At 38.3% G+C, this 24,554-nt stretch overlaps 1 protein-coding gene across 3 annotated transcripts in view; it reads right to left on the minus strand.

Annotated features, from left to right (window-relative positions):
• Irsp53 (Insulin receptor substrate 53 kDa) overlaps nucleotides 1-24,554 on the minus strand; it is a 79,253-nt gene that overhangs the window by 21,007 nt on the left and 33,692 nt on the right. For all 3 annotated transcript variants that reach the window (XM_083093514.1, XM_083093511.1, XM_083093513.1), the window contains exon 4: nucleotides 14,710-14,802. In XM_083093514.1, the coding sequence (XP_082949640.1) occupies nucleotides 14,710-14,802 (93 nt within the window). The remainder of the gene's footprint in view (nucleotides 1-14,709; nucleotides 14,803-24,554) is intronic.

Consider the following 24,554-nt stretch of genomic DNA (forward strand, 5'->3'; position numbering starts at 1 on the left):
TTGGGCATTTTACATCAGTTTGTTTATCAGTCGCATTAAACAATACGTTTATTATTAATTGTATACGCGACTAGAGGACGCTTTCCACCTTGCGGTCGATAAATTTTCGAAATAACAACAAACGCGGCCGACGTTTGGCGCATGTCGCGTATACGATCAAAGCGGATTAAATCGAACGAGGATTATCGTATGGCGCGTATGTTGGTAATTAACGATAGTATCATTAACGCGTAAAAAGGTTGAAACGATAATGGATTCTTATTATTCCGCGCGTCTCCATTTTACAAATGGAACGTTGTATGAATGTTATTTGCAATTTGCGTCGATTTATGCAAATCCGCTTATTCCTGCAAAACTGCACGATTCGATAATTTATCATCCCGATGCGCCGATTGAATCAAAGTTCTCGGAAACTCGGAGTGTGGAAGTAAGTTTAATTTTAACTTTCTCCCCCTGCGGACACTCGACGAGCAACATTTATTTCGCGACATTTTATTTTTTAGCAACTGTTGATATTAATTTAAAAAAGAGAAGATGACTATAAATTCGCCACATCGAAATATAATAATAATCGCGCGATAGCTTGCAAGCTTCAAAATATCAGTATGTGTTGTTTGATCTCGCCTTTGTCGATAAATTGAAAAAATTCTTCGCGATTCGTATTAAACGGTATTTACACTAATATTCGAGGTACATGTCGTGAAAATGTTCAAATATCTCAAAATCCTTTCCGGTAACATTCGTTTGATTTCGAAAAATTGGATCCGAACGTCGTTTCTACGATAAAACCAGTGTCTGAAATACTTTGCGATCGTAACACGCTTATGGCCGTCTATAACGCAGGCATATATGCAGGCGATAAATTTCGCCTATTCGAAAGTGCGCCATAATTTCCTCGTCCGCTTACATTCGCACGATACGACATTATTGCTACGAAATGGTAGAATATTGTAAAAAGAATGCAGCATTCCATGAAGATGAATTCTGCCGACGTGAGAGACACGAGTAAGATATTTAAAGACTCGGGAAAACACAAATTAAGAAAAAAAAATCTTAATCAAAATCCTTGGACACATTCAACAATTTCGGAAAAAGGAAGAAATAACTTGAAGAAAGAAGAAAGTATTTTGTGTATTCTTAAAGAATTTTTAAAAATATATTTTTGGAAAAAAATGTAATTTAAATTTTTTTCATCTGTGAGTATTTTAAGATTTCGAAATATTAATATTTTACTTTATCGAGCTTCGAAATTTTAATCAATTTCTTGCAATTTCGAATCGTTGTTCGCTTCGACCACATTGAATTCTCATCAAAATTATCCAACAATATCCTTTAACCGGTAATAATCCGCCGGTAATGTAATTCGATCACGCGACGGTGAAATCCCACGTTAATTAGTTCGAGACGGCCGAGCCAGCTGAAAATTGTTTGTCTTGGCCTTTCTTGCCGGGTCGGGTTAGAATGTTGTCCCAGCCTAACCCCATCCGGAATCCCTTCTTCCTTCCGCCTCAGGGGCTCCATCTCTCCCTCTCTCTCTTCCTTCCTCTCGTTAAACTCTGTAGAATGAGATGCTCAAATCGGTTAAGACAAAAGGGATGCGACCACTCCTGGCTAAATCGAGGGTGCTACTCCAATTTGTCTCAATTTTTTGCGCGCACTGCAGACACTCCCAAATTATTTCCCAGTTATTTTTTCAAAACACGCCGGGGATATAGTATAAAGCATCTTGCAAAGACAAGATGAATGGAATAGAGGTAGATAAATATAGAAAGCATAGTATATATATATATATATATATAGTACGCTTGCGTTTTAACAATCAAAAATTTCAATTCAAAGAGATTTTAAGAAAGACACAGCTGTCACAAATATAAAATCGAGAAAAAGAAAGAAATCAGACTAATAAAAGACACTGAAAAAGAATTTTATGTCCAATTATTAGCACTATGATCGATTTATGTTGAAGTTTGATTGCTCGTTGGAATTATTGCAATCTACTCTCTCTCTCTCTCTCTCTCTCTCTCTCTCTCTCTCTCTCTCTCTCTCTTAATCTTTTAGTTCCTAATAATGCTTTCTTCCTCGAAAAGCAGGAGGAATTGCGCGTTCTTTGATCAGATGAATGTCAAAGAACACGCAAAATATGTTGCAAGATGGCGGTGACTGTCTCAAAGTCAATGAAATCGAGCCACGGGATGGTTTCGGTATTCGAAAAGAGTAACGACTCGTATCAAGGGAGTTGGCTAAAGGATGGAGAAGAAGGAAGCAAGACGCAAGGTGGATTCGAGGGATATTCGCAAGATAGAGCTGTCAAGAAGAGAGATGAAGTAGACGCGTGCCGGTTCTCTCTTTCTTTCTTTCTTTCTCTCTCCTTGTCTCTTTCTCTCGTACATTTCCCTATTTCGTTATTCTCGAGATGATGCAAAAGTATGTCGGAGATCAATGCTACAAGAGTATTCGCTACTCCACCGCTGAGAAAAAAGCAAGAGCAAGTTCAAGAGCACGTGTCTTGAAGAGAATCTTGCCAAACGTAAGCGCGCAGTCACTTTGGAAAATTATGAAATTGAATAAATAAGCAAAAAATTTATATAAAAATATATTTCAGTTGAAATTTGCGTCAAGTAATGTAGATTCTTATATTTCCGAATGAATTTTTTTTTATAAAATTGCAACGATTTTTGCGTTTCTTTAATCTTTAATTTAGAGAGTAAATGAGAGACTGCGGATTTCGATTCAAGTAACTTTGCCACCCTAGTTTATTTTTTCATTTTTCGCAGACTTTTTTAATTCCATTCAGCGCTTCGAATAAACAAACGCTCGTTGATCTCGTTTTTCTCGTCGCTGAAAGATCCCTCGGGACAAGAGAGGGAGGAATGGGGAGAAGCGCGAGGACGAGGTATATATCGCGGATTACAAGCGAAACCATCTGCTCGCTGATAAAAACGTCCGCGGCGCAACGGCGAGAAAAGCTTACTTTCCGAAACGAGATAGAAGCGGTGGTGATGGCGGCGAGGAGAAGGAGAAGGAGAAAGAGAAGGAGAAGGAAAAGGAGAAGGAAAGGGAGAAGGCGAGGTAAGAAGAGAGCGGCGGTAAGAAGGTGAGTCGCGCTTCGGAATTTAATCTAAAGTAGAATCGCACTCCCCCGAGTAAAGCTCGCTTACACTTTATTTTATTTCGCTTTATACGTTCTCGCGTGCTTCCAATGGCAGCGCGTGCCTCGTCGCTGTTACGTTTCGCGAATCCTTAACGCCTCCACGGACCCTTCCGAGTTTCATCTCCGAAAACGATCCCGTGTTTATTCGCAAGGATCAGAGTACGGCTTTTTCAATCCAACGTAGCTTTTAATTAAAATTACGAAACAATGTTTGTTAAAATTGTGGAATTTGATACTTGAAACTTTACATTCGCAAAAGTTTGAATTTTTCTCCGACATTAGAAAAACACATTACTTGCGCTGTCACCAATTTTTCAAATATATGAATGTCTCTCTCTCTCTCTCTTAAATTTTCTGTAGGTTTTTTTGTTGTAAAATTCCGATATAAAATGTTATTTTATTTGGGAATATATATTCTTCCTTATTGCAAGAAGGATGTTGAATCTTGTAGTCCTTAAACTTTTCATCTCCTCCCGTGCTCCGGGAAAAGGTTTGAAATATTTAAAAAATATTGTATTGAAAAAAGAAATAAAAATGTGCAAAACGCCATAATTATAAACATGAAATCATATTATTGCAAATTTCCGAAATTCCGTTCGTGAGGAATTTTCACTGGAAGGTTTCGTATCCGAAGCAAATAAATCTTTCCTCGGAAAAGAAGAGGACGATGGCGGGTTATAAGATCGATCGATCGTCAAAGTGCGGAGACGTGTACGTCGTTCCGAATATTCTCGCGTGAATAGTCGTTTCCTCGTGAGCATCTCCAAGGGTTGAAAGAACCTTTACAAGAGGATTAAGCAGGACGAGTGAACCGCAAATTTTTTGCCGAAATGCATAAAAGTCCAACTATTCCCTTGAATTATACATTTCTTTTATAGGAAAAAATAATTTATAATATATATTTATAATATAAAAAGTTGCAATATTATTTGTAATGTATTATAATTATAATATAATATTACTATTATAATTATAATATTACTTGACATATACGTGCAACGTTTTATCCGAGTATAAACTTATACATGTATACTATGTTACAAAGTTTCCATCATAATATATTATTACTATGATACATCATATTACCTGCGTCTTTGGCTCCTAGCCTTCTTGTACTTGTTAGTAGATTTGTAATATTCAATTTCTATCGATAAAGATAATGAAAAGTTTTTTTTAATTGCGCGACCCTTTTACAAAAAGGTAGATGGATAGGAGAAGCTGGCTGATTTCAATCGTGCAAACACCAATCTTCGACAGCGCTTTAAAGCGAGATCAAATGCAATCGGAATATTATTGGCAGCGCACACTCGTTTCGCGAAGCAAATTAAAGCAAGTCCGATTAAAACGCGAGGCCGCTTTCGCAAACGCCATGCCGGAAATGACACGATCGTTCCGCGAATAGAGATTTGCTCGCGGCGCGCGTAATTACATCCCTTGAAACCCAGCGCAGAGTTCCGACGACAAGATGACGACCGGATGAATTGATAAAAACTCAAAGCTGAAAAAGTAAGAATCGTAAGAATCCGTAATACGAAGGATTCGAGAGATCCAAGTTGTAACAATCGAGAGTTTTACAATTTAAAAATCCATGTATTTTAAATTCTAAATGGAACAGATGGAAGAGATTCAAGTTTCGTCGCTTGAGTTTTAGGGATTTGAATATTCAAAGAAAAAAGAAGGGAGGTTTGCGGAATTTTACATAAAATTCTAAGTATTTAAAGCTTCGAGATTACAAATTGTCGTACATTTAAAACTGCGAAAGAAAAATTTAGTTTTGGCTCAAATGTGCTTCCAGCCTTTATCGCTCGTACATACACGCGTGCACGCGACACAAATGATGCGCTAGAGAAAATAAAACGTAAGATTGGACGCAAGACTATTTAAACGTTAAACATTGGTTCGACTATCGCGAATCTAAAGACCCGTGCTGTTTGAGACATAAAAGACTCTATCCGCGTCTATCCGGAATGAATAAAGACGTCGGGCTTTCGCGAGGACGAGCGAAAATAGTCGTAATTGGCCTCTCGGCTTTGGATAAATGCGTCTAGGGAGGCGAGGGGCGGGAGGGTAAAGTGACGAATCCGGGCGAATCCGGCGAATCGCTAAATTAAATGACATCCTTTTATTACGCGTCTCGTTTCTTCCCTTCGTTTCCCCTTCGCCCCCTCTTTCCGTTCCTCCGCTCGCTTTAAGCGAGCTCCCAACTCCCGTCGTTGGATCTTGAGCTCGGCTTGGCACCGTCATGCAAATACGAAACAATTTAATAACGCCACTGAGATATCGCGTGCACCATTACAAGATAAATATCCCGTTGCAGCGCAGCATCCGACGACGGTATTTACGCAAGAAGTCCCATCATTCTTCGTCTTTCCAATTAGGCGAGTGCAATTTATTTCGGCCGTCGTCAAGCCGTGGGACTGCAACTTTTCGCGAGTCAAGATTCAATATCAACTACTGCGAATTTGCGCAAGATGCGATTTTAAATACAGACGACGCGTGTTACAACTCGCCCGAATAATTATCAGCGTCATCGTGCATCTCGCGTACACGAGAGCATAATCTTGCCAAGAATGCGCATCTCTAAGGCATCTTTTTCAAATTTATTTAGAGTTTGAGACTTTTGAGAAATTTTAAAGATTCGCGTAATTTTCAAAAGTAAAAAAGGAGTCCAAAGTTTCGAGAGGAAAAGGGATCAAAAAGGATCTTAAAATCTTCCAAGCCTCTCGAGAGTCCTTCTAAAGTACCGAGTATCAAAATTCGCATTTTCCCAAGGCTCAACGAGAGGGCATTAACATTTGCATTTTTCTACATTTGTGTTTTCCATTTGTGTGAAAAAGCGCGCTATATAATATAGCGATATTCGACGTCGGCGTCGGCGTCGGCGAGTCTCGGAGCCACAGAGTTGCGAAACAAAAGGGGTATCGGCTCGGTACCGACCGAGCGGGTTGCGAGTCCCTCCTCCCTTCTCTCTTCCCTCTCCCTCTCCCTCTCCTTTCGCTCCTCTTCAGTTTGCCCGGGTCGCTACTGCATCCCGTAAATGTAAAGCGGGCTAGAGGGGGCGAGGGAAATCTTTGGTTGCATTTCCATTTCAAATGCACACTCTGCGACGAGCGCTAGCTAGCTAGCTAGCTCGCATCTTCGCGCCGAGCTTACGAAACACGATGCAATCTCGCGTAATGAAACGCGCCGCGAGAGAACCTCCACACGCGGAGGGATGCACCCTCTTTTACCCGCATTTACGGCAAAGACACTTCCGATTTTGATTACGACTCGAGACCGAGACTCTTGTCCTCGTAAACCAAGAGGAAGACTTCAACTTTTTGCTGCATAATTTTGCAAATTTCAACTAGCGAAAATACGCATTAAAGTCCTTTTCCCATTTTCTTCTTTACCCAATTGTACGACATTTATCGTAGAGATAAATTTAAATTTTTTTACCACGCAGACTATGCGCGAGTCGGAAAAATCTCTCGATGAAAAATGTGTATGTCATGTGTATTTTATTCGTGCGAAAACTGTTACAACTAGCGTTTATTACAAATTATTGTAAATATATGCATAAGAGGAGAAGGAAAATCATTTTCGTATCGTTTCCTTTTGTGCAAACTATTCAGACGTTACATTGCGTTATTGTACGAGTTGCGATAAAGAATTTGCCGCTACGTTATTACAAGAGTCTCGTAGAAATATATCATTATTATTCTTGCGGAGAAGAGAGCCGCGTTGTACAAGTTTCGCGCGAGTATTGTTATTACGTAACTTGTTACAAGTTATTAAGATCGTAACGAACCATTCGTCATCCCTTTTCCTCTCTCTGTCTCTCTCTCTCTCTCTCTCTCTCTCGCGCGCGAGTAGAGCGAGCAAAGCGAACTTGGAGGCTCCCCAGTAATATCCAAAGCGTTCGATCGAAGAAACGCATGTACGCGAGACGATGATGCGTATTAACGAAAAGCGTCAACAGTCATGCGTCACGCGTCTCTCTTTCGAGATTTCACTTGAATCGCGCAAAGGACAAAGGACGAAGGAAGGAAGAATCTGTGGCAACTTTGACGAAATAGCAACTTGTACGGTAACGCGATATAATGTGCCGCGATACTCTATATCGGCGATTCGCGCGACCCTTTCCAACGCTTTCTTATCGCGCGACGGGGCGTTAACAAAAGCACTCGTTAAAGTGATTAACGACGATGAGATTGCACGGGGGAGAGAGGAGACGGCGCGATACAACCGCGAACGCCATTACGGGGCTTTATTAATTGCCATCGTCGCGTAATTTGCCCGCTCGCGCTCGCGCTCGCGAAAGGTACGGCAACTTGGTCGATCGCGCGTTCTACCTACTTAATTGCCGCTTTCATTAGGACCGTCATGTCACGTTCTTTCAACGAGGCTGCTATTCGACGAGATTGCGCCCCGATGATTTATGGTGGAGCGATCAGATTTCAACCCTTTTGCCGCGCTCTACATGTACTTTAAGATTATAGGAGGAAAAAATATCTCTTCTTTTTTCCCCCCTCGCTCTCGCGCTCTCTCTCTCTCTCTCTCTTTCCTTTTTTAGTTTAATTCTCTCTATTTCATTTGTTTGTTCACGACTTGATAAAATGACAACTTTTAACAACGATTACAGAAACGTCAAAAAATGTTAATTTTACAACACAATTGAAACGTATCCGATAAAAATAAAACGCGGTCCGATGGCCGGGAGAAGAAGGAGAAGCCGGAAATGTGGAAGAAGGAGAACTCGAGACGCTCCCCTAGCGAGCGCTAACGATTCGAGTTTCGGACTCGGAATTTCGGGACGTTGTAACTTGGTCGGGTGTAACTAGGAGCGCGTCTGCGGCAAAGTGGCCACTTTCCGCGAAACGACGTTACGGGGAAGCTGGACGACGCCAACGTCGACGACCGCAACGGCCAAGAGTAAGCTGGCGCTCTACGTGCGGCACACGTTCATCGCTCTATAAGAACCCACGTGCCGGCCCGAATACCGCCGGCTCGCAGACGACACCCGCTGGATCCTGAAGAGAAACATTAGAGAGGTAGCGCGGAAAAAAGTCCCACGGGAACCTGTACTCGTACTCGTTTAAGCAGTAGCGAAACGTGCTCGAATTTTAATATTTTTAAAAATGGAAGAGACTCGAAGAGATTTAGAAAAAAAAACACATGTACGAAATTGCGCAGCGAATTTAAACAAAAAGTAAAAACAAAAAGTGAGCAAAGAAAATTTCTTTTAAATAAAGAAATGTTGCAAACTTACATCGGGTACAGAAGAAATATAAATAATAAATAAATCATCAGGGGGAGAGAGAAAAAGACACTCGCTCGTCGATTCTTTCGTTCTGGAGCCGACGCGACTTACCCTCCACCGTCCGCTTCTCCTTCCCCCTCATTTCGCGACATTTGTGTTTTCGACAACAAACAGACTGGCGGTAAATCCGGCCTAATAATCAAATGCAACAATAATTGCCGCGGAACAAACGCCCGATTGCGCGACTAGCGGGGCAGGGGGAGGAAGCGAATTACAGTCCCTTATCACACGCGGAGGCAGTCTGGGCTGTTCCATTATATTGTGCGACCAGATGCAATTAAGTGGGAGATGGCGCGCATTTCCCGGTACTCGAGACCAAGACCTTTCTCTCTCTCTCTCTCTCTCTCTCTTGCTCTTCCAAAGAGGACCGGTGAAACGTACCAGCTGCAAGGAACAGTCCGATATCCTTCACGGCTCGTGCATTTCTCTCTCATCCTCTCTCCCCCACCCCCTATTCACCCTCTCCGTCCGCTGGTTCTGCACGCTTCGCGGTGCGTAGACGCGCTCTGCTTTTGACGCGCCCGTCCGCCGCTCCGATGCCGTCCGTTTCCACTGCCTGTCGCGCTCTATCTCCATCTACTCGCGAGTCTGACTCACTCTAGTCCCTCGTATCGTCCGAGCCAATCGAGAGAGAGAGAGAGAGAGAGAGAGAGAGAAGCAGAGAAATATGCGCTGGATATTATTCGGAATATCCAGAAAATGTGTAATGTATGCACGCACATATTGTGTAAAGTGAAATTGTATGTGTATATAAAGCGAGGAAATAATTATGCAAATTAATAATTTAACAGTTACACATACTTACACATATGCACTGCATGGATTACTCTTCATACAAATTATTAACAAGCTTGGGCAAAAGTATATTTTGTATAAAAAATTAGTAATTTCTCAAATGTAAACTTTTTTTTCGACGCACGTTGTACGATAAAAAGTTTAAAAACAAATTTCCTACGAATTATACGCGGATTGCATTGATTTTATACAGCTTTACGTCCTCGCAATTAAAAGAGAGCCAAATGCGCTTAATAATGCAGATAATTAAAGGCAATAAAATCAATTATATATTTCGTATTTCAATTAATTACAGACGTTTCGGTCTTGTCTCTCCCGTTTGGGCTCTCTCTTTAATGTAAAATTATAACACAAATAAGCATATGGAATGCGTAATAAGTCGCGGAGAGAGAAGCGGTCGCAAGTCGCAAACAATTATGATCCTGTTGACGAAAATCCAAGTTTGTCGAGAGTATAAAAAAATCGAAATCATTTCGTCTTCCTTTTCGTATACTCTTGGTCGTATTATAATAATTTAGATAATTTTAATCCGAATAACATACGCACTTATATAATGTAAAAAAAATTTGCTCTTGTTAAATAATACTGTTTTTAAACAATTATAGTAGACTAATTTTCATTAATTTATCTTCCTCGCTTTTTTACGAAACGATGCTGTAATATATGCCGCAATACCCGTGTATCTATCCGTTCCCCTTTGTATTTCCTCATCCTCACGCTTTGTCCGACCGACACGTGGCACGTCCACTGCCAACCGCGGCTGACCATACGCGGAGTCGCGCTACGAGACTCTGATTATACACGAGGGGCCGACGGATTATATTGTGGTCGGAAAAAAATAAAACACAAAGAGTAATACAGTCTCGAGCAAAATTTATCTATTGTTAAAAGCGAGAAGAATTTTCTTGAAAGAAGCGAAAATTAAAAGCTGCATTTAAAAGGAATTATAACGTTAAATGCGTATAATTAAAAAAAAATTTTAAATGCCACTTTTTAAATTATTTTCATATTTATCTCTTCCTTGTATATTATTAATTTTTTTTGAAATATATACTAATTTAATTTGAAAATTAAAATGTAATGAAATTTTCATTTAAGAAAAGGCTTAAAATTTAATTTCGTGTATTTTATAAACATAATTTAATATGATGATAATAAAATAGAAAACAAAAAATATATAAGATTAATAAATTGATTGAAGAAATCGAACCTCTGCGCGCGTTATCAAAGTATACATAATATAAGAAATAGCCCAAAGTACATATAACCTCTATAGTACAGTAGTACAAGTATATCTGGAAATTTCTGTTCCGCTCGTTGTCGCCAATTCCGGTGAATTTGCCGGCAAGAAGGAAAGGATCGAGCGGAATCCCTTCGATCTCTTTTCATCGTGGAAAGGAGACGAGAAAGGAGCGAGAAAAATCCGGGGTGACGATATTGGCAATTTCGCTGTCGCATTTTCATTTCGCCCTGCGCTAACATCGTAAGCTACGAATTTTCGCGGCTCCCCCTCGCGACTGAATGGAAAGTTGGTAAAGAGGGGGGAGAAGATAACGAAAACAGATTTCTTCGTGCTTCCCGCACGAATTTCCATCGATGTAATCGCGTAAAGGTCGACCCGGCGACTTTCCTCCGCTGCAATTTTATGCGAATAAAGGGTTTTGTAGTTGCGCGAGAAAAAACGACGTATTATACTAAAAAATATCTGAAAATATCTTTAATTTTCATATCAGAGATATAACTTTAAATTACTACGACTCTCTTACTCTTTACACTTCAAATTTTAAACATCTAAAACAACACCCTCTTCCTACAAGAGAGATTATATAGTATAATTAAAACTTTAAATGTGTATACAATTAAATTAAATTATGTAATTTTTATAAACTACTTTTATATCCGGTAAGAACAGACTACTTTTATTACCGTATTTTAATTTTCCAAGTATAATTTAATTTAACAAAAGTTAATTTAACAATGAACCTAAAAAATTATAATTTTATATATTTTATATTTCATTACATCATAAACACATAATTTTTATAATAATAAGGTATAAGACGAGGAAAAATATTTAAATTAATCAATTGAAGCGTATTAATTTGAAATATATAAAAAAATTAATTTAATTAATTCTTAAATTACATCATCATTCGATTTGAATGTAATTACAGCATGCAATATTATATTCCGATAAATTTATCTCATCTAAATGTAGTTTTTTACAAAAAACTCGAAAACAGACACTTTTGTCACGAAACGATTATAATACTCGAGACGTGTAAAGAAGATGAGAAAATGAGATGTTTGTTCAATTCTCTATTTGCGGAGCACTCCTTAGCGGTGCTCCCGGAGAAAGCGAAGACTTCCGGCGCGGAATTAAAGTTGCAGGAGAGCGGCCCTCGATAGAACCGGCGCGCGAAAAGCGAATGATGATGAGCGTAAAGCAAAGTCGGATATACCTACCGTGGAATAGACTGAGAGTTATACACATATAATTGACATCGATCGAGGGGAGAGAGAGAGAGAGAGAGAGAGAAATTCTTTTTATTTCGTCAATATTCTTTATGCATCCTATGCAACGGCCAAAAAATGTATCCTTGAATTGTAATACAAATCAAAATATATAGAGGAGAAAAATATAGTTAAAATTTTTAATTTGTTAAATGTACCGACGTGTTCAGAATTATCATATGTAACATAATCGGAAAACACTGCTATAAAGAGTGTGCAAAATTCAACAAATTACACGAGATTGCGATGCCGATAATTTGAATGTCCGTAATTTAACGTAATTATGCGTGTATACCTTCTCTCCTTCTCCGTCTCTTTCTCTCTTTCTTTTTCACAGGCTGGATATAAGCGGAGTTTACGGACGGATTTTGGCCCACCGCTCTTCTTTCTCGTTTCATGGTAATGTGAAACGCGCGTTGTAATTTACATTCGTTGTATTATTGTGTTTATATATTATAGCGCGCGCGCGTTTATACACAATACACTCCACACCAGAATTTTAATTTATGATTTTGCGCCGCGGAATGCCAAAAAAAGAGCGACTATAATAATCTCACTTTCTTTTTATTTAATCTGTTTTCAATTTTTTATATTGGTTCATCATAAAACTAATAATACGTGTATTTGAAGTATTGGGCATGTATCCAATTTTCTACTACATTCTAAGGATATGTTTTATTGTTCTAGAAACAAAATCCTTAAATTGCATCATGCGTAAAATTTAATATAATATAGATTTATTCGTTATAAATTTAACCACACATTTTTGAATTTTTTCAAAGACAATTGAAAATAATGCCATTATTATAATAATTAACGCGAGATTAGACGTTTATAAGATTTTTATTTCTGCTGGATGTAAATTGTTCATAAATGGTGCAAACGTGACAAAACTAAATTACTGCACCTGCAGATATATATATACTTGGTAGACTGGTAGACAACCTTGATAGACTGTCCTATGTAAATTACATTGATACATGTGGACATTAATTATTGTAAATTATACAAAATTTTATGTCAATTATTAACAGACGTATGCGTAATTTTAAGCGCGACATTTCATTGTTGAAATAATTATCGATATTATAGCTATCTATACATACGTGTATAACATGCATATCGCTAGTATTTTTATCTTGAATTATACATATATTGCATTTTAAGATTTATATTCTTTGCTTTTAATTCACATAAATAAATATTAATAATATGAGCATATTTCTTAACTATTTCGTAGAATGTGTGTTAGCTGTAACTATTATATATATAATTGATAAATTTAATTAATACAACTATATTATAATTAATTTGTATAATTAATAATATACACAAGTGTATTGTTAACTATATAATTATTATCTATACAGTTATCCTACATTATTATCTGTATTATTTTTGCACTTGCTTTTAATTGATACGAGAATGCAAACAGTTATCACTGATAAAAAAAAATACAATAATTGATTATACACAAGTGAATCATCGAATAAAGGGAAAAGAGAGATTCGAAAAGAAAAGGAACGGCACGGCTGAATACGAGCGATTACATAACATAACAAATTACAACAGAGGGTGCAAACGCGATAAACAACATTTCCACATCGAAACGAGCATTATTTGTAAAATAAAATAGCTAATTCGAAACGCGCTAATTAATTATGCCCGAAACAACGATGCGGCATCCTCTCACACGCGCATATTTCCATGCGCAGGATCACACAAATAACTCGATCGGCGAATTTATTAATTCGATTAATTGAATGTTCCGTTTCGGGACGACGTGATATTTCCCCCTTTCCCCTTCTCCCTTCCTCCGTCCGTCTCTCCTCTCGCTATACAAACGTTAACGCATTATCATCGCGCGATACAATTTGCTATAAATTATTCCGCCGAAACTTCAATTTGATTCGAGTCAAGAGATGAAACAGAAAATGTCCCGCTCTAGAAAAATATCTCGAGCATAATTGTTAATTCTATCCAATTTTCTGCGAGAACTTACTACAATATACAAGCCATCGTTTGACCGCCGTCAAGACAAAATCGAAAGACAAATCGATCCAAAGAAGCTGCGAGATCCCGATCGAGGATCGTTATCTCGGCTGATCGGATTCCGCCCACCACTCTCGAGAACAAATAAAAGATTCGCTCGGTCGCTGGCACTTGGAAGGTTTCCTAAGACCATGTCTTAGCCTGCTTTAAAAGGTTCCCAAACTCGCAAGCTTCGCTCGCGGGTCACCGACCCGGACTTAATACGTACACTTATCACGCTGCAATGATCTTGTTAGCAACTTTCGTTCGTCGGCATCTAGAACCGAAGAGAAAGGAGAGGGAAAGAGAAGAAACGGGGGCTTTTGGAGCTTAGCGACGGTTAAACGCGCTTTATTGGCTTTGGAAGCCTCGGAAAAGCTCATCCCGTTCCGATGCAAACTTGGACTCTCGAAAGCAGAAACTGCTTTATTTACGCTTTGTTTCGCGACAAAATGAATCGAAGAAAATATATAATAGCAAGAACCAGTCATGCGGATAAAAAAAATTGTTAAAAAAGTATAAAATGTTTTCCCCTTGAATTATAACTATAATTATGATATTAGATTTGTAACATAATTATAGTCATACACTTACTATATGGATTACATATAGTAATAAATAAATAAAAATAATTGACGAAAAATATAAAATATTATTTTCTAATGTGAAGCTTAATACAGAGAATCTATTGTTTTTTAAATATTTTTAAACATGTACTATTTCTTAAATCCAACTTTTATTCATGGATACTAAATTTTGTAGAAACTTGTAGCGTAGATAAATGCAAATTCCTTCATTTATGTAATCATCACTTTTCCATTCCTTTTTTCTCAATTTTTGTCAATCGAATAAATTGAGGCAAGTTTTATTTCAGGCTTTTCGATTTAAAATGATTAATTTGAAATTTTTCACTTACCTACATCCTTGGAACCGCCCCATGTTCCCAGCTGAGCTTGACGAGCTAATCGAGACAAAGCGTCAACGTAAACTCGCGACGCCGCCGCAGCTCCTAAAAAAGAAAAAAAAACAAACTGTTAATTATAATGCCATTTTTATCATATAATTTTTATTATTATTAATACCCATTTATAAATATATTGACCGTAGATAAGTATAAAAATATTAAAGTAAGAAAATGACAAAAAAATCATAAAAATAATATCTTTTGCTAGAATCATTAATATTAACGATAGTTTGTTGCAAGAAAAACTAATAATCTTTTTTAAAATTTGATTCCTTTTTCAAAAATTGTTTCAATTTGTATATATACACATGTCAATTTAAATATTTATTTCAAGCATTTTACATCAGCAAAGTGGACATGACGCGAGCAAAGGCACGAGTTTCGAAGAATTAAAAAATGCGTTTCTTCTTCTACCTATATTCGACATGGGCGAGATTCACTTTCGATCAGACTATCATGCTGATAAAATAAAAAAGCCAAACGCGCTACTCGCGGTTATCAGGGAAGAAACGATTCCTTTTCAAATCGACTCTCGTTAGGCATTATGGAGCAGAAAAATTGGGACGATCCGGGAAAGAAACGGCAGGGAAGACTAGTGATGGAAAGTAGGAGAGGGAGAAATGGCGGTATATCGGTGGAAATTGTGTGTTCCATCCCCGCGGCCAAATCCCTCATAAATAGCAGGCTCGTGCGCAACAGACTCGAAGGACAAGAAAAAAAGAAAATATAGACAGAGAGAGAGAGAGAGAGAAGACGTGGACAAGAGGGGAAGCTGGTCGAACAAAGTGCCGTACGTACTACATCTTGGGAGAAGAGAGTCGCAGAGGAGGGTTGAAGAGCGCATTTTTTCTCCATGTCTTTTCTTCATTCCTTTTCCATTTCCTCTCATTATCGAAAAGTCGAACCATGCTCGCGTTTGTCGCGTGTCTTTTTAAAAATGGATTTTATTTATTCTCAAAGCGCATTACAATGTATATTTCGAAATTTTTTTTAAACGATGAAAGTACTTTAGCTTGCAAGATGTCAAAATTTGAATTCTCTTTCATCAAAAATTTTCCTTCTTACGCACCACACACTTTCGACACACTTTGTTTATATCATAATAAAGAAATCTTTAAAAAAATTGAGAAAACTCAGATTAATTAATTAAACTCTGATTGATTTAATTCGAAAAGCGTTAATAATTTTTCGTAATTTGGATTTTGTTTCGGGAAAAGACGTCTGTTGTCTTCAATTGTAGTTCCCGCAACGGGAAATTTGCCGAGATGCCTCTCGCGCGGCTAAACGTTAAATTCCCTCCCGACGATGGATCGCAAATATAAGGGATGAAGGTATAGAGTGAATTTATGCTTCATTCGTACATGTTAGGTATGTATATACACGAGGAAGAAACGAGTGGAGCGTAAATTATGGCACTCTTGAAACTCGTTCCACCTTCTCTTCCTTTTTCTCTCCCCGCTCTGTCGTCCTGCTTCGACCTCAGACACAGTGCTCGTTTCCAGAGAGAGGTTCTTATTTATTGTTTCATGCTACTAAACACGCCATTCTTTGTGCGGCGAGGAAAATTTTGCTTAAAAAAATAATACCATACGCTGTTTTTTACCAGTGGTCTACCACTTAATGTCGACCCATTTGGCATATTTTCTTTGATGATAATTGGAATTTTTTCATTTCCAAATATACATGTATATAATATTATGAGAATTTTTTAATTTAAAAGCCAACCATTATTTTAACCAAATTGATTTATTCTCTCGTAAAAGTATCATTTTAATATAGTCTTCAAATTATAAACAATCATAAAAGAAATAAAAACTTGCTTATTATTTTAACCAAATTGATTTATTCTCTCGTAAAAGTATCATTTTAATATAATTTTCAAATTATAAACAATCATAAAAGAAATAAAAACGTGCTATTTATATTTCACAGATAAACAATGCCATGTCGTTCTCTTATTTATTATATTTCCCGTTGTGTACCCTGCATTTATTATTAACCATTATACGCTGCATTTATTATTTATATATGTACATTAGCATTGCTGTATCCATTATCATTATCGTTGTAAAAATGATAATAACGAGATTTGCCCGCTTCGCTGTTTCACATTTGTAGTAATAATAATTTCGCTGCGAGGACGCCGCGCTTCATATATATATTCGAGTTTTACGATACAGAATTTTGTAACGGCATCGAAACTCGCACGTCGACAGCTGTCGCCGCCATTTTTCGCGTATGTTTCGTCGCAGCCTGCGGCGAGACACACGTGAACTAAAAAAAAAAAGGAAAAAAAAACGGAAAAATGCGATTTTTCTTGTATAATCGTTTCTCCTTTTTACTTTTTATTATGGAACAAAGTCCGCGAGGAAATTCAACTGCGCGGTAAATTTGACCATAATTGTCCACGTTGCCAATTTCAATTATTGTCAATTATTTTCATTTTCTTTTTTTTCTTTTCAATGTTTTGTAAATAAACTCTTGTATAGATCGAAAAAACGAGACTTAACGCAAAAATTTTCACAAAAATTGTTATTTATAAAATCGTTTCATTTCTTATTTAATTTATTACTTTATTTTTGTTATTGAAATTTCTTTTTAATGAGAGAGCTTTTTCATCATCAATTTTATACATTTTTTTTAATATATTAATTTTGTTGATTTGGAATGAAAAATATGCGAAAAAAATATAAAAATGCAAATCAACTTGCAAATTTTTAATATCTTATATTTGTAGTTATTGTTGGTTAGTCTTTTCATATTATTTTCATCTTATACATAATTTCTATCATTATATTCTTATTTATACACACACACACACACACACACACACAAATATATATTACATTTCTATAAATAGTGTATACAATTTTATCTTCATTTTACAAGAGATTCTTTTATTAGAATTTTTCGCGTGAATAAGCGAGCTTTAAGCAACCAAGTAGTAGTGGCATTACATTATTAAAACGCCGAGTCGCGAAACAACCTGGTATAATTGTAAACAGAAATATTCAGCGCCTCGCGCCCCCTCGTCGCACGGGAATGCGTAAATCGTTTGGGACATAACCCAGAGAAGGAGGGTGGCGGGGTCGATGGTAGAAACGCTGACTCGCTCATCCCCCTTGTTTGCGGCTGTTCCAGCAATCCCCGAGAGTCGGGGAGACTCCGGGGAAACGGACCGGGTTCGTCATCGGCGACGCACCCCATTGTCCGCTGGTCATCCCTCGTCTTCCCCTACTATCGGCAAACTTTGAACTGTCCTGTATCAACCCTTCACCGCAACGTTCCTCGGCCAAACTCGACTCTGGAAGACATCTCGATATCGATATTCACAGATATATCGAGTTCGAAGGGCGGTCTCTATGCTGCTTCCGCGAGATGAGAATTCAAGACATTTCCATATCTAAGGATATGAACAGTATCGAATATTTGAGGCTTTGGACCTTGCACTTGTTTGCCGTTTCGAGAGCGTGAAACGGCGTTTTACGATTGCGTGAAAAATATCCACGATATGTAAAAATGTAACACGGATAATAAGATGAAAAGTCGTATAATCGGAATATATTTTTAAAAGAAATTAAAAATAATCTTCGAGTGAAGAAAAATAATTGAATATAAAATTATTGTGTTAATTTCAATGATTGCAAAAATATGTATAATAGAGAATAATTTTTTGAGATTGTGATTAAAAAAGGAATAAGTATTTCAAAAAAAATATTAAAATTAAACTTTCTATAAATGAGAAAGAATCGATTCTCTCTTTCCGTTTTGAAAAAAAAAGAAAAAAAACCATCTGGATTACATCTTTGAAATTATTCTAAATTTTCCCGAAGCATTGTTCAAACAACACTCGGAGTGAGAGAAACTCCAAACTGCTTAAAGCGTAATTAAGGAGCCGCTTTGAAAGACGACTTCTTAGCTCGGCGCATCGTTTATCAGCGTGCTTGCGAGCTTGCTTAGAAGGGACAGAGATAATAAATTAACGACGGAGTTTCTCTCTAAGCGGCTTAATTGCTTATGAGGGTGTTTACCAGGGCCCTTGGGCTGCTTTCGCTAAACGCAACAGGCGCGAATAAGCGTCTGTACCAAGATTCTGCGCAGCATTAATGTAGATTAATGGAAAACTTTGCTAGCCATTTTGGCTGCAACTTTTCCTATTACTTCGCCGACAGTTTTCATGACGAGCTATCGACGATTATAAATGAATCCACCGTCCTGACTTTAGCAATTCCCTTATTTCTTTTTCACCAAGATCCCCATCCGCCTAAACGGAACCTCCTTACTACAAAAACTTGGAGAAAGAGACGTTGATTCTTTTTTTTTCCATTTATTTTTGGTCAAAGTTGGATATATTTCTACATCTAGGAAGAAGCAAAATATAAGTGTATAAAATCATTTTCTCAACGAAACTTGACCAAAGAATCATCAAATTGGAATAAAATGTTTCCGTTTTTGCTTTACGTAATAATTTTGAGAAATATTTTGCTTTTGCAAATTATATTTCATTGCTTAGAAATACAAATAAATTTATTTTTCGCTCGAAAATAGATATTAAAAAATATATTGCAATAAAAAATGATCTTAATAAAATAATCTCTTGTTTTTAGAAAGAGAATTACTAAAAATATACAAGTAAATATAATAAATATATAAGAGCGCATGTATGTGTAACAAATAGATAGATAATATAAAATAAAATATATATATATATATTACTTTTTTAGACTTAAAACATTTACAGATTAGAAATATTCATCCATGTAACGATGAATCTGATTCACGTCTTTTCCTTGCAAAAATCTGACAATTGCGCGTATTTTGGACTTGGATATAATAATTTTCAGTCATAGCGGCCAGCGGATTTATTCGCTTGTCAAACTCTGACCAGTGGATGAAAGATAACGTTTAATACTCCTTTCCCCGCAAGTAAGCCCGTGCATACAATCGCATACACATATAATCCCGGCAGACGCAACGCCTGTACTTTTATTTTATCGGACCGCCTTCGTTCGACAACATCAAATATATATAAAAAATAAGTGTACAAAAATAATACAAACACATTTAAAAACATTTTCTCGTCATTTGCCATTCGCACCCTCCCTTAAGAATAACGAGCATTCTTAGCGAGTGGCGTTAATGTGCTTTCACCCCTCGGGACGGTATTTCGAGGGGTAGTTTTAATATTGCTCTCGCATGAGATCCCGCCACGTCAGAAAATGCAGCGGCATGATGGGAGAGGGAAAAAAGGTCCGCAGCGGCATCCAAATTCCGAGCTATCCCTTTGGCTGCTTCGAACGAGCACGTTTGAATATATCGTGCGCGATAACGCGCAAGTTGGAGGTGGCAAGTCGAATCATTTATGTATCAAATGCCAAATAGTTTATTGCCAAATAATTTTGCATAAAAGGAATGGAGGAAAAAATTGTAGAGCATTCGGAATACAGAAGATTATAAATTTAAATTACATAAATAAATAAAATAGATTTCAAACGAGAGTAACTTTGAAGAATAAATGAAATAGAAATGTAATCCGCGTAATTGCGGGCGCTCAAACACGCGAGAAGAGTTTAAAACGACTAAAGAACTAATAAAAAGGAACGTAAATGCCAGCCGACTTGGCCATTTTGCATTCCGGAAGTGAATACCGCACGGCGGGCGATAATCGTGAATTAAGAGGCGCCGGCTAATCGACGCACCCACCCCTTTCAATTTCCATTCCTGGCTTGTAAAACAGCGCCCTTGCCGTGTCGCCAGAAATACGGAGGAACGAAAGAGGAAGAGAGAGAGAGAGAGAGAGAGAGGGAGGGATGGAGCGATTGTCTCCGGTGATTATGGGTTTCCGGAGTTGTTTGCATTTAGGAAGCCATCAACGCTTAATCGCATTCCTTCCTGCCTCGGGAAATTGCAGTTTTCGGCAACGAAAATGGAGAAAGGAGAAAGGGCGGGTTATACAACAACCGCCATCTGCCCTTTTCGCGCATACATCGACCCACCGACCCCCGCGGCGCGAGGATAAAAAAGTAGCGCCGCGACGCGGAATTCCGCCGGCGAGATTGCGCGAAAAACGCGGCGCAAAAATTTGTTAAATATCTCTGCGTCGAGCGAGCGGGTAAATTTAGCGAATGGCGGCTTTTTGCGGCCCTTCCTCCGGGCTTTGCCGGGAATTTTTAATCAAAGACCCTCGCGTTCGATTAAAAAATACACGATAATATACGGATTACAAAGTATATATATCGTATAATTACAAATAAAATAATATCAATAACGAAATCTAATCGAAACGACAATCCAACGTCCACGTCGGCCATTTTTTCAAACTTTAATTGCGCGGGAACAAATATATTTTTCTCCTTTTTTCTTCCGTTTTCTTTTTTTCACCGACCACCCGATACATCGAGAGAGAGAGAGAGAGAGAGAGAGAGAGAATACCGGTTGCGGAAGCGAGCGAAAATGCTTTGCGCGAAAATAAACCGCGGGGGTGAGAAAAAGGCGGGACGGTCCTTCGAGAGGGAATAATGAAATTAGAAGCGTCTGCCACTCCGACCGCAACCAAGACGAGGGGCGAGCGAGGGGAGAGTGAGAAGAGGGTAAAAAGGACGGAGAGGAGTAGCTAGCAGGGAGGTTGCCCGGAAGCGTCTCGTCGAGGCCGAGCAAAAATAATCGAATCGCCCTGCGTGGGGTTGCACTGTCCAGAATAAAGTTTACGTTTCAACCTCCCCTCAACAGCTCCCTCCCTCTCCCCGCGTGTACTTCAACGCAACATCTTTACCCTCCCTCCAGCCCCCGTTCTCTCCCCTTTGCTTCTCCCTCATTCTTCTCGAGTTTCCCTTCTCCTCGACCGCCATCCTGTTGTCTCATATTTCCATCTTTCTTCTGGAATTTCCAGAAGGCGTGACCACCCTTTACCTTTTTGCGTCTCGCTCCGGCTCGAGAGATCCTCCCGTGAGATTCCCACGAGGATGCAGCGGAATAATAAAGGAATAAAACAACTTGGAAATGGATGAGAGGGTCACTCCTTTTCCCTCTTGCTTGTCCGCTATTTGTTTTCACGCTTTCGCGAACAACGTCGGCCGTCTTTTCCGACAGCTCGGAGCGCTGAAATTTGGATTCTCTCTTGCATTTCGACAAATTTCACAAATAAAATATGTGACTTTTAACAAATTTTTTCACAACGAGAGAAACCGACTTGAAATTTATCACGTTTAAAAGATAATCTTAGAGGGAGGGTGTACGTATACACAACCCTCTGTATATAATACTTTTAAAATAATATCTAACAATTATGTACAAGTACTTTTATTTACTGTTTACGACGTTATTTTAAAGAAAATGTTAGGAAAAGAGACGAGAAAGAATCATAAAAATACATATTAAAAATTCAAAAACTAAAATACAAATAAGAAGAGAAAATTCATTACTCAAGATTACAAAATTACATTTCTCCATTATTGATTTATCTCCCGTATGTATCTTTTATATACATTCGTAAAAAAATATGTATCTTAAACGGTTTTATATAGAAAAAGTTTCATCGTTGAGCAGTTCGTTACACGAATCTATCGGTGTTTGCCGTGCTTCCAAATGAGGAAAGAATCGAGAATGATTTATGGGGTGTATGCAGATGTTGGCGTAACAATATTATTGTAAACTTTGCCGATTGCGGCATTGTCAGAGTACAGGGAGGTGGACTCATCGAGCAACACGGAGCAAACGCGCGAATAATGAGGGGTAGTTTGCATTTATTCACGCCCGTCTTCGTCGTCGTACATTTTCAGCGAGCGGACATCCCGATACTCGAAGGGGAGCGCGAAACGACTCCGAAAATGAGAAAAGAATTACCAGCCGTCTCGGCCGCGTTTTGTTCGCGACCGAAATATAAAGGGGAGATTCAAATCGTCGTTATTAATGAGGTAATCAACATGTAATCACGGTGCAAAGATTGAAAAAATCGTTTAACGATTAATAAAATTAGACGATCGATATATTAGACGAAAACCATCATAAATTAATACAACGAGAGACAAAATATGTGTAAACCTGTACTGCAAATTCGCATCTTCATTTGCGCACGGTTGCTAATAAATTTGAAATATTTGTGCGGGAGAAGAAGAATTTTACGTGAAGAAAAAAAAATGATAAAAGAACCTTGGGAGTACAAGGCCGAGAAGGAAAATGAGGAAAAAGAAACAAGGTGAAAGAATGCGCGCGATATCGCGAAGGATAATATTTAAGGATTACTCTCCGCCTCGCGAACGCAAGCTATTCCGATCCATTAATATCGCTCAGCCGGCAAATTGGATTAAAGGGAATCCATTTAAAGGGATATTAGAGAGGATCCGATCGCAAAGAGGACCGCGCGTCGAGGTCTTTCGCGATTTCTTTTCGCTCGCAAGAATGAACCGCGGGATAAATCGAGTTCCTCCAACAGTTGACATTCGCAATCGGAATCGAATGCCGATGACTTTTGCTGTAATTTATTAAATGTATAAGACTGCGAGCAAATATGTAAAGAACGATTGATCGGGTGATATAGACCATCTACATGTTTACGGTATATCGTCAAAGCGCTGCCAAAGCGATTGAAGCGGCATACCATTCCAGACTTGCAAATGTGTGTATTTAATATAATTGTAAGAATATTTGCATCGTTCAAATACATATAACAAATTATATAAAAAAAATAAATTATATATATATCATAAGAGCGTTGTACTATACGTGTGAGTAAATTAAGAGAATTGCGTGATACATCGTGTTTAAAAGGTCTATTAAAAATTTATAATACACACCCAATCAACTATTTGGGTACTCGTATTAATCTCGCATCTATTTTTAAGCAGATTCATGTTACACTTTATTTTTCTAGTAGTAATTTATATTTCTTTTAATTTTTTATTTTTCTTTACATCTCCATCTAATGGAAAAATGTGAATTATTTACTAAAATCGATAAAATCTCTCGCGATTAATAAAGCGAGGAAAAATTTTTCATCCGACCGCAAATATATATCGACCGTTAATATTTTCGAGGGAGAAAACGATAACTCGGCCCGCGCGGGCGATAGAAATGAATATTAGCTCCATTAGTTGCCATTATTATCCGTCGCGCTGCGAAAATGAAATCGAATTCCAAACACGTTCGCTCGATCGGGGGAAGGGGACCGGCCGGACTTGCCGCGACGACACGTCCTAGGTCGGGGTTAATTAGCGACGCGGCACGCCGCGATTAGCCGAGCGCGATCGATCCGGAACTGCGTGACGGTTCCATTAATACACCCGGTATGCAGGTATCCGCTCCGACGCGGATACGTAAGGTATTCGCTATTAACGGGGGTGATGCCGGCGAATTCCAGGTGATGCTTGAGCGGAAGCTCCATTTACCTTGTCTCGCCCGCGCGCGATATATTCGCGCGATCGCGATCGTTATCGTAATTCGACCAACGTACAACATCCAAATCCACTTATCGTTAAAAGCGGAATTACGCATCCGTTAAATCGCCTCGCGTCAAGAGTATATGTAAATGTATACATCCTTCTCTTTCCTGATTCGCCGACGCGCGCGCGTTTGCCTTTGGAAACAAATCTCTCTCTCTCGCGCGATAATTTCGCGACGATAACAAGGCGAGTCATCGGGAATTTCACTTGTATCGGCCGAAAGCAAACATACCGAAAACGATAAATAATTTCGAGACACGACACGTCAATTTATATACGAGAGACGCGGATTTAACGCGTTACATTTTCTCCCCCGCTTGATTACGACTCGGCGAAATTATCGCGCGATACCGCGCCGCG

This window comes from Camponotus vicinus, unplaced genomic scaffold (assembly GCF_025532165.1).
Source record: "Camponotus vicinus isolate PSW18456_S1 unplaced genomic scaffold, iyCamVici1.0 SCAF_3, whole genome shotgun sequence".
Taxonomy (NCBI): domain Eukaryota; kingdom Metazoa; phylum Arthropoda; class Insecta; order Hymenoptera; family Formicidae; genus Camponotus; species Camponotus vicinus.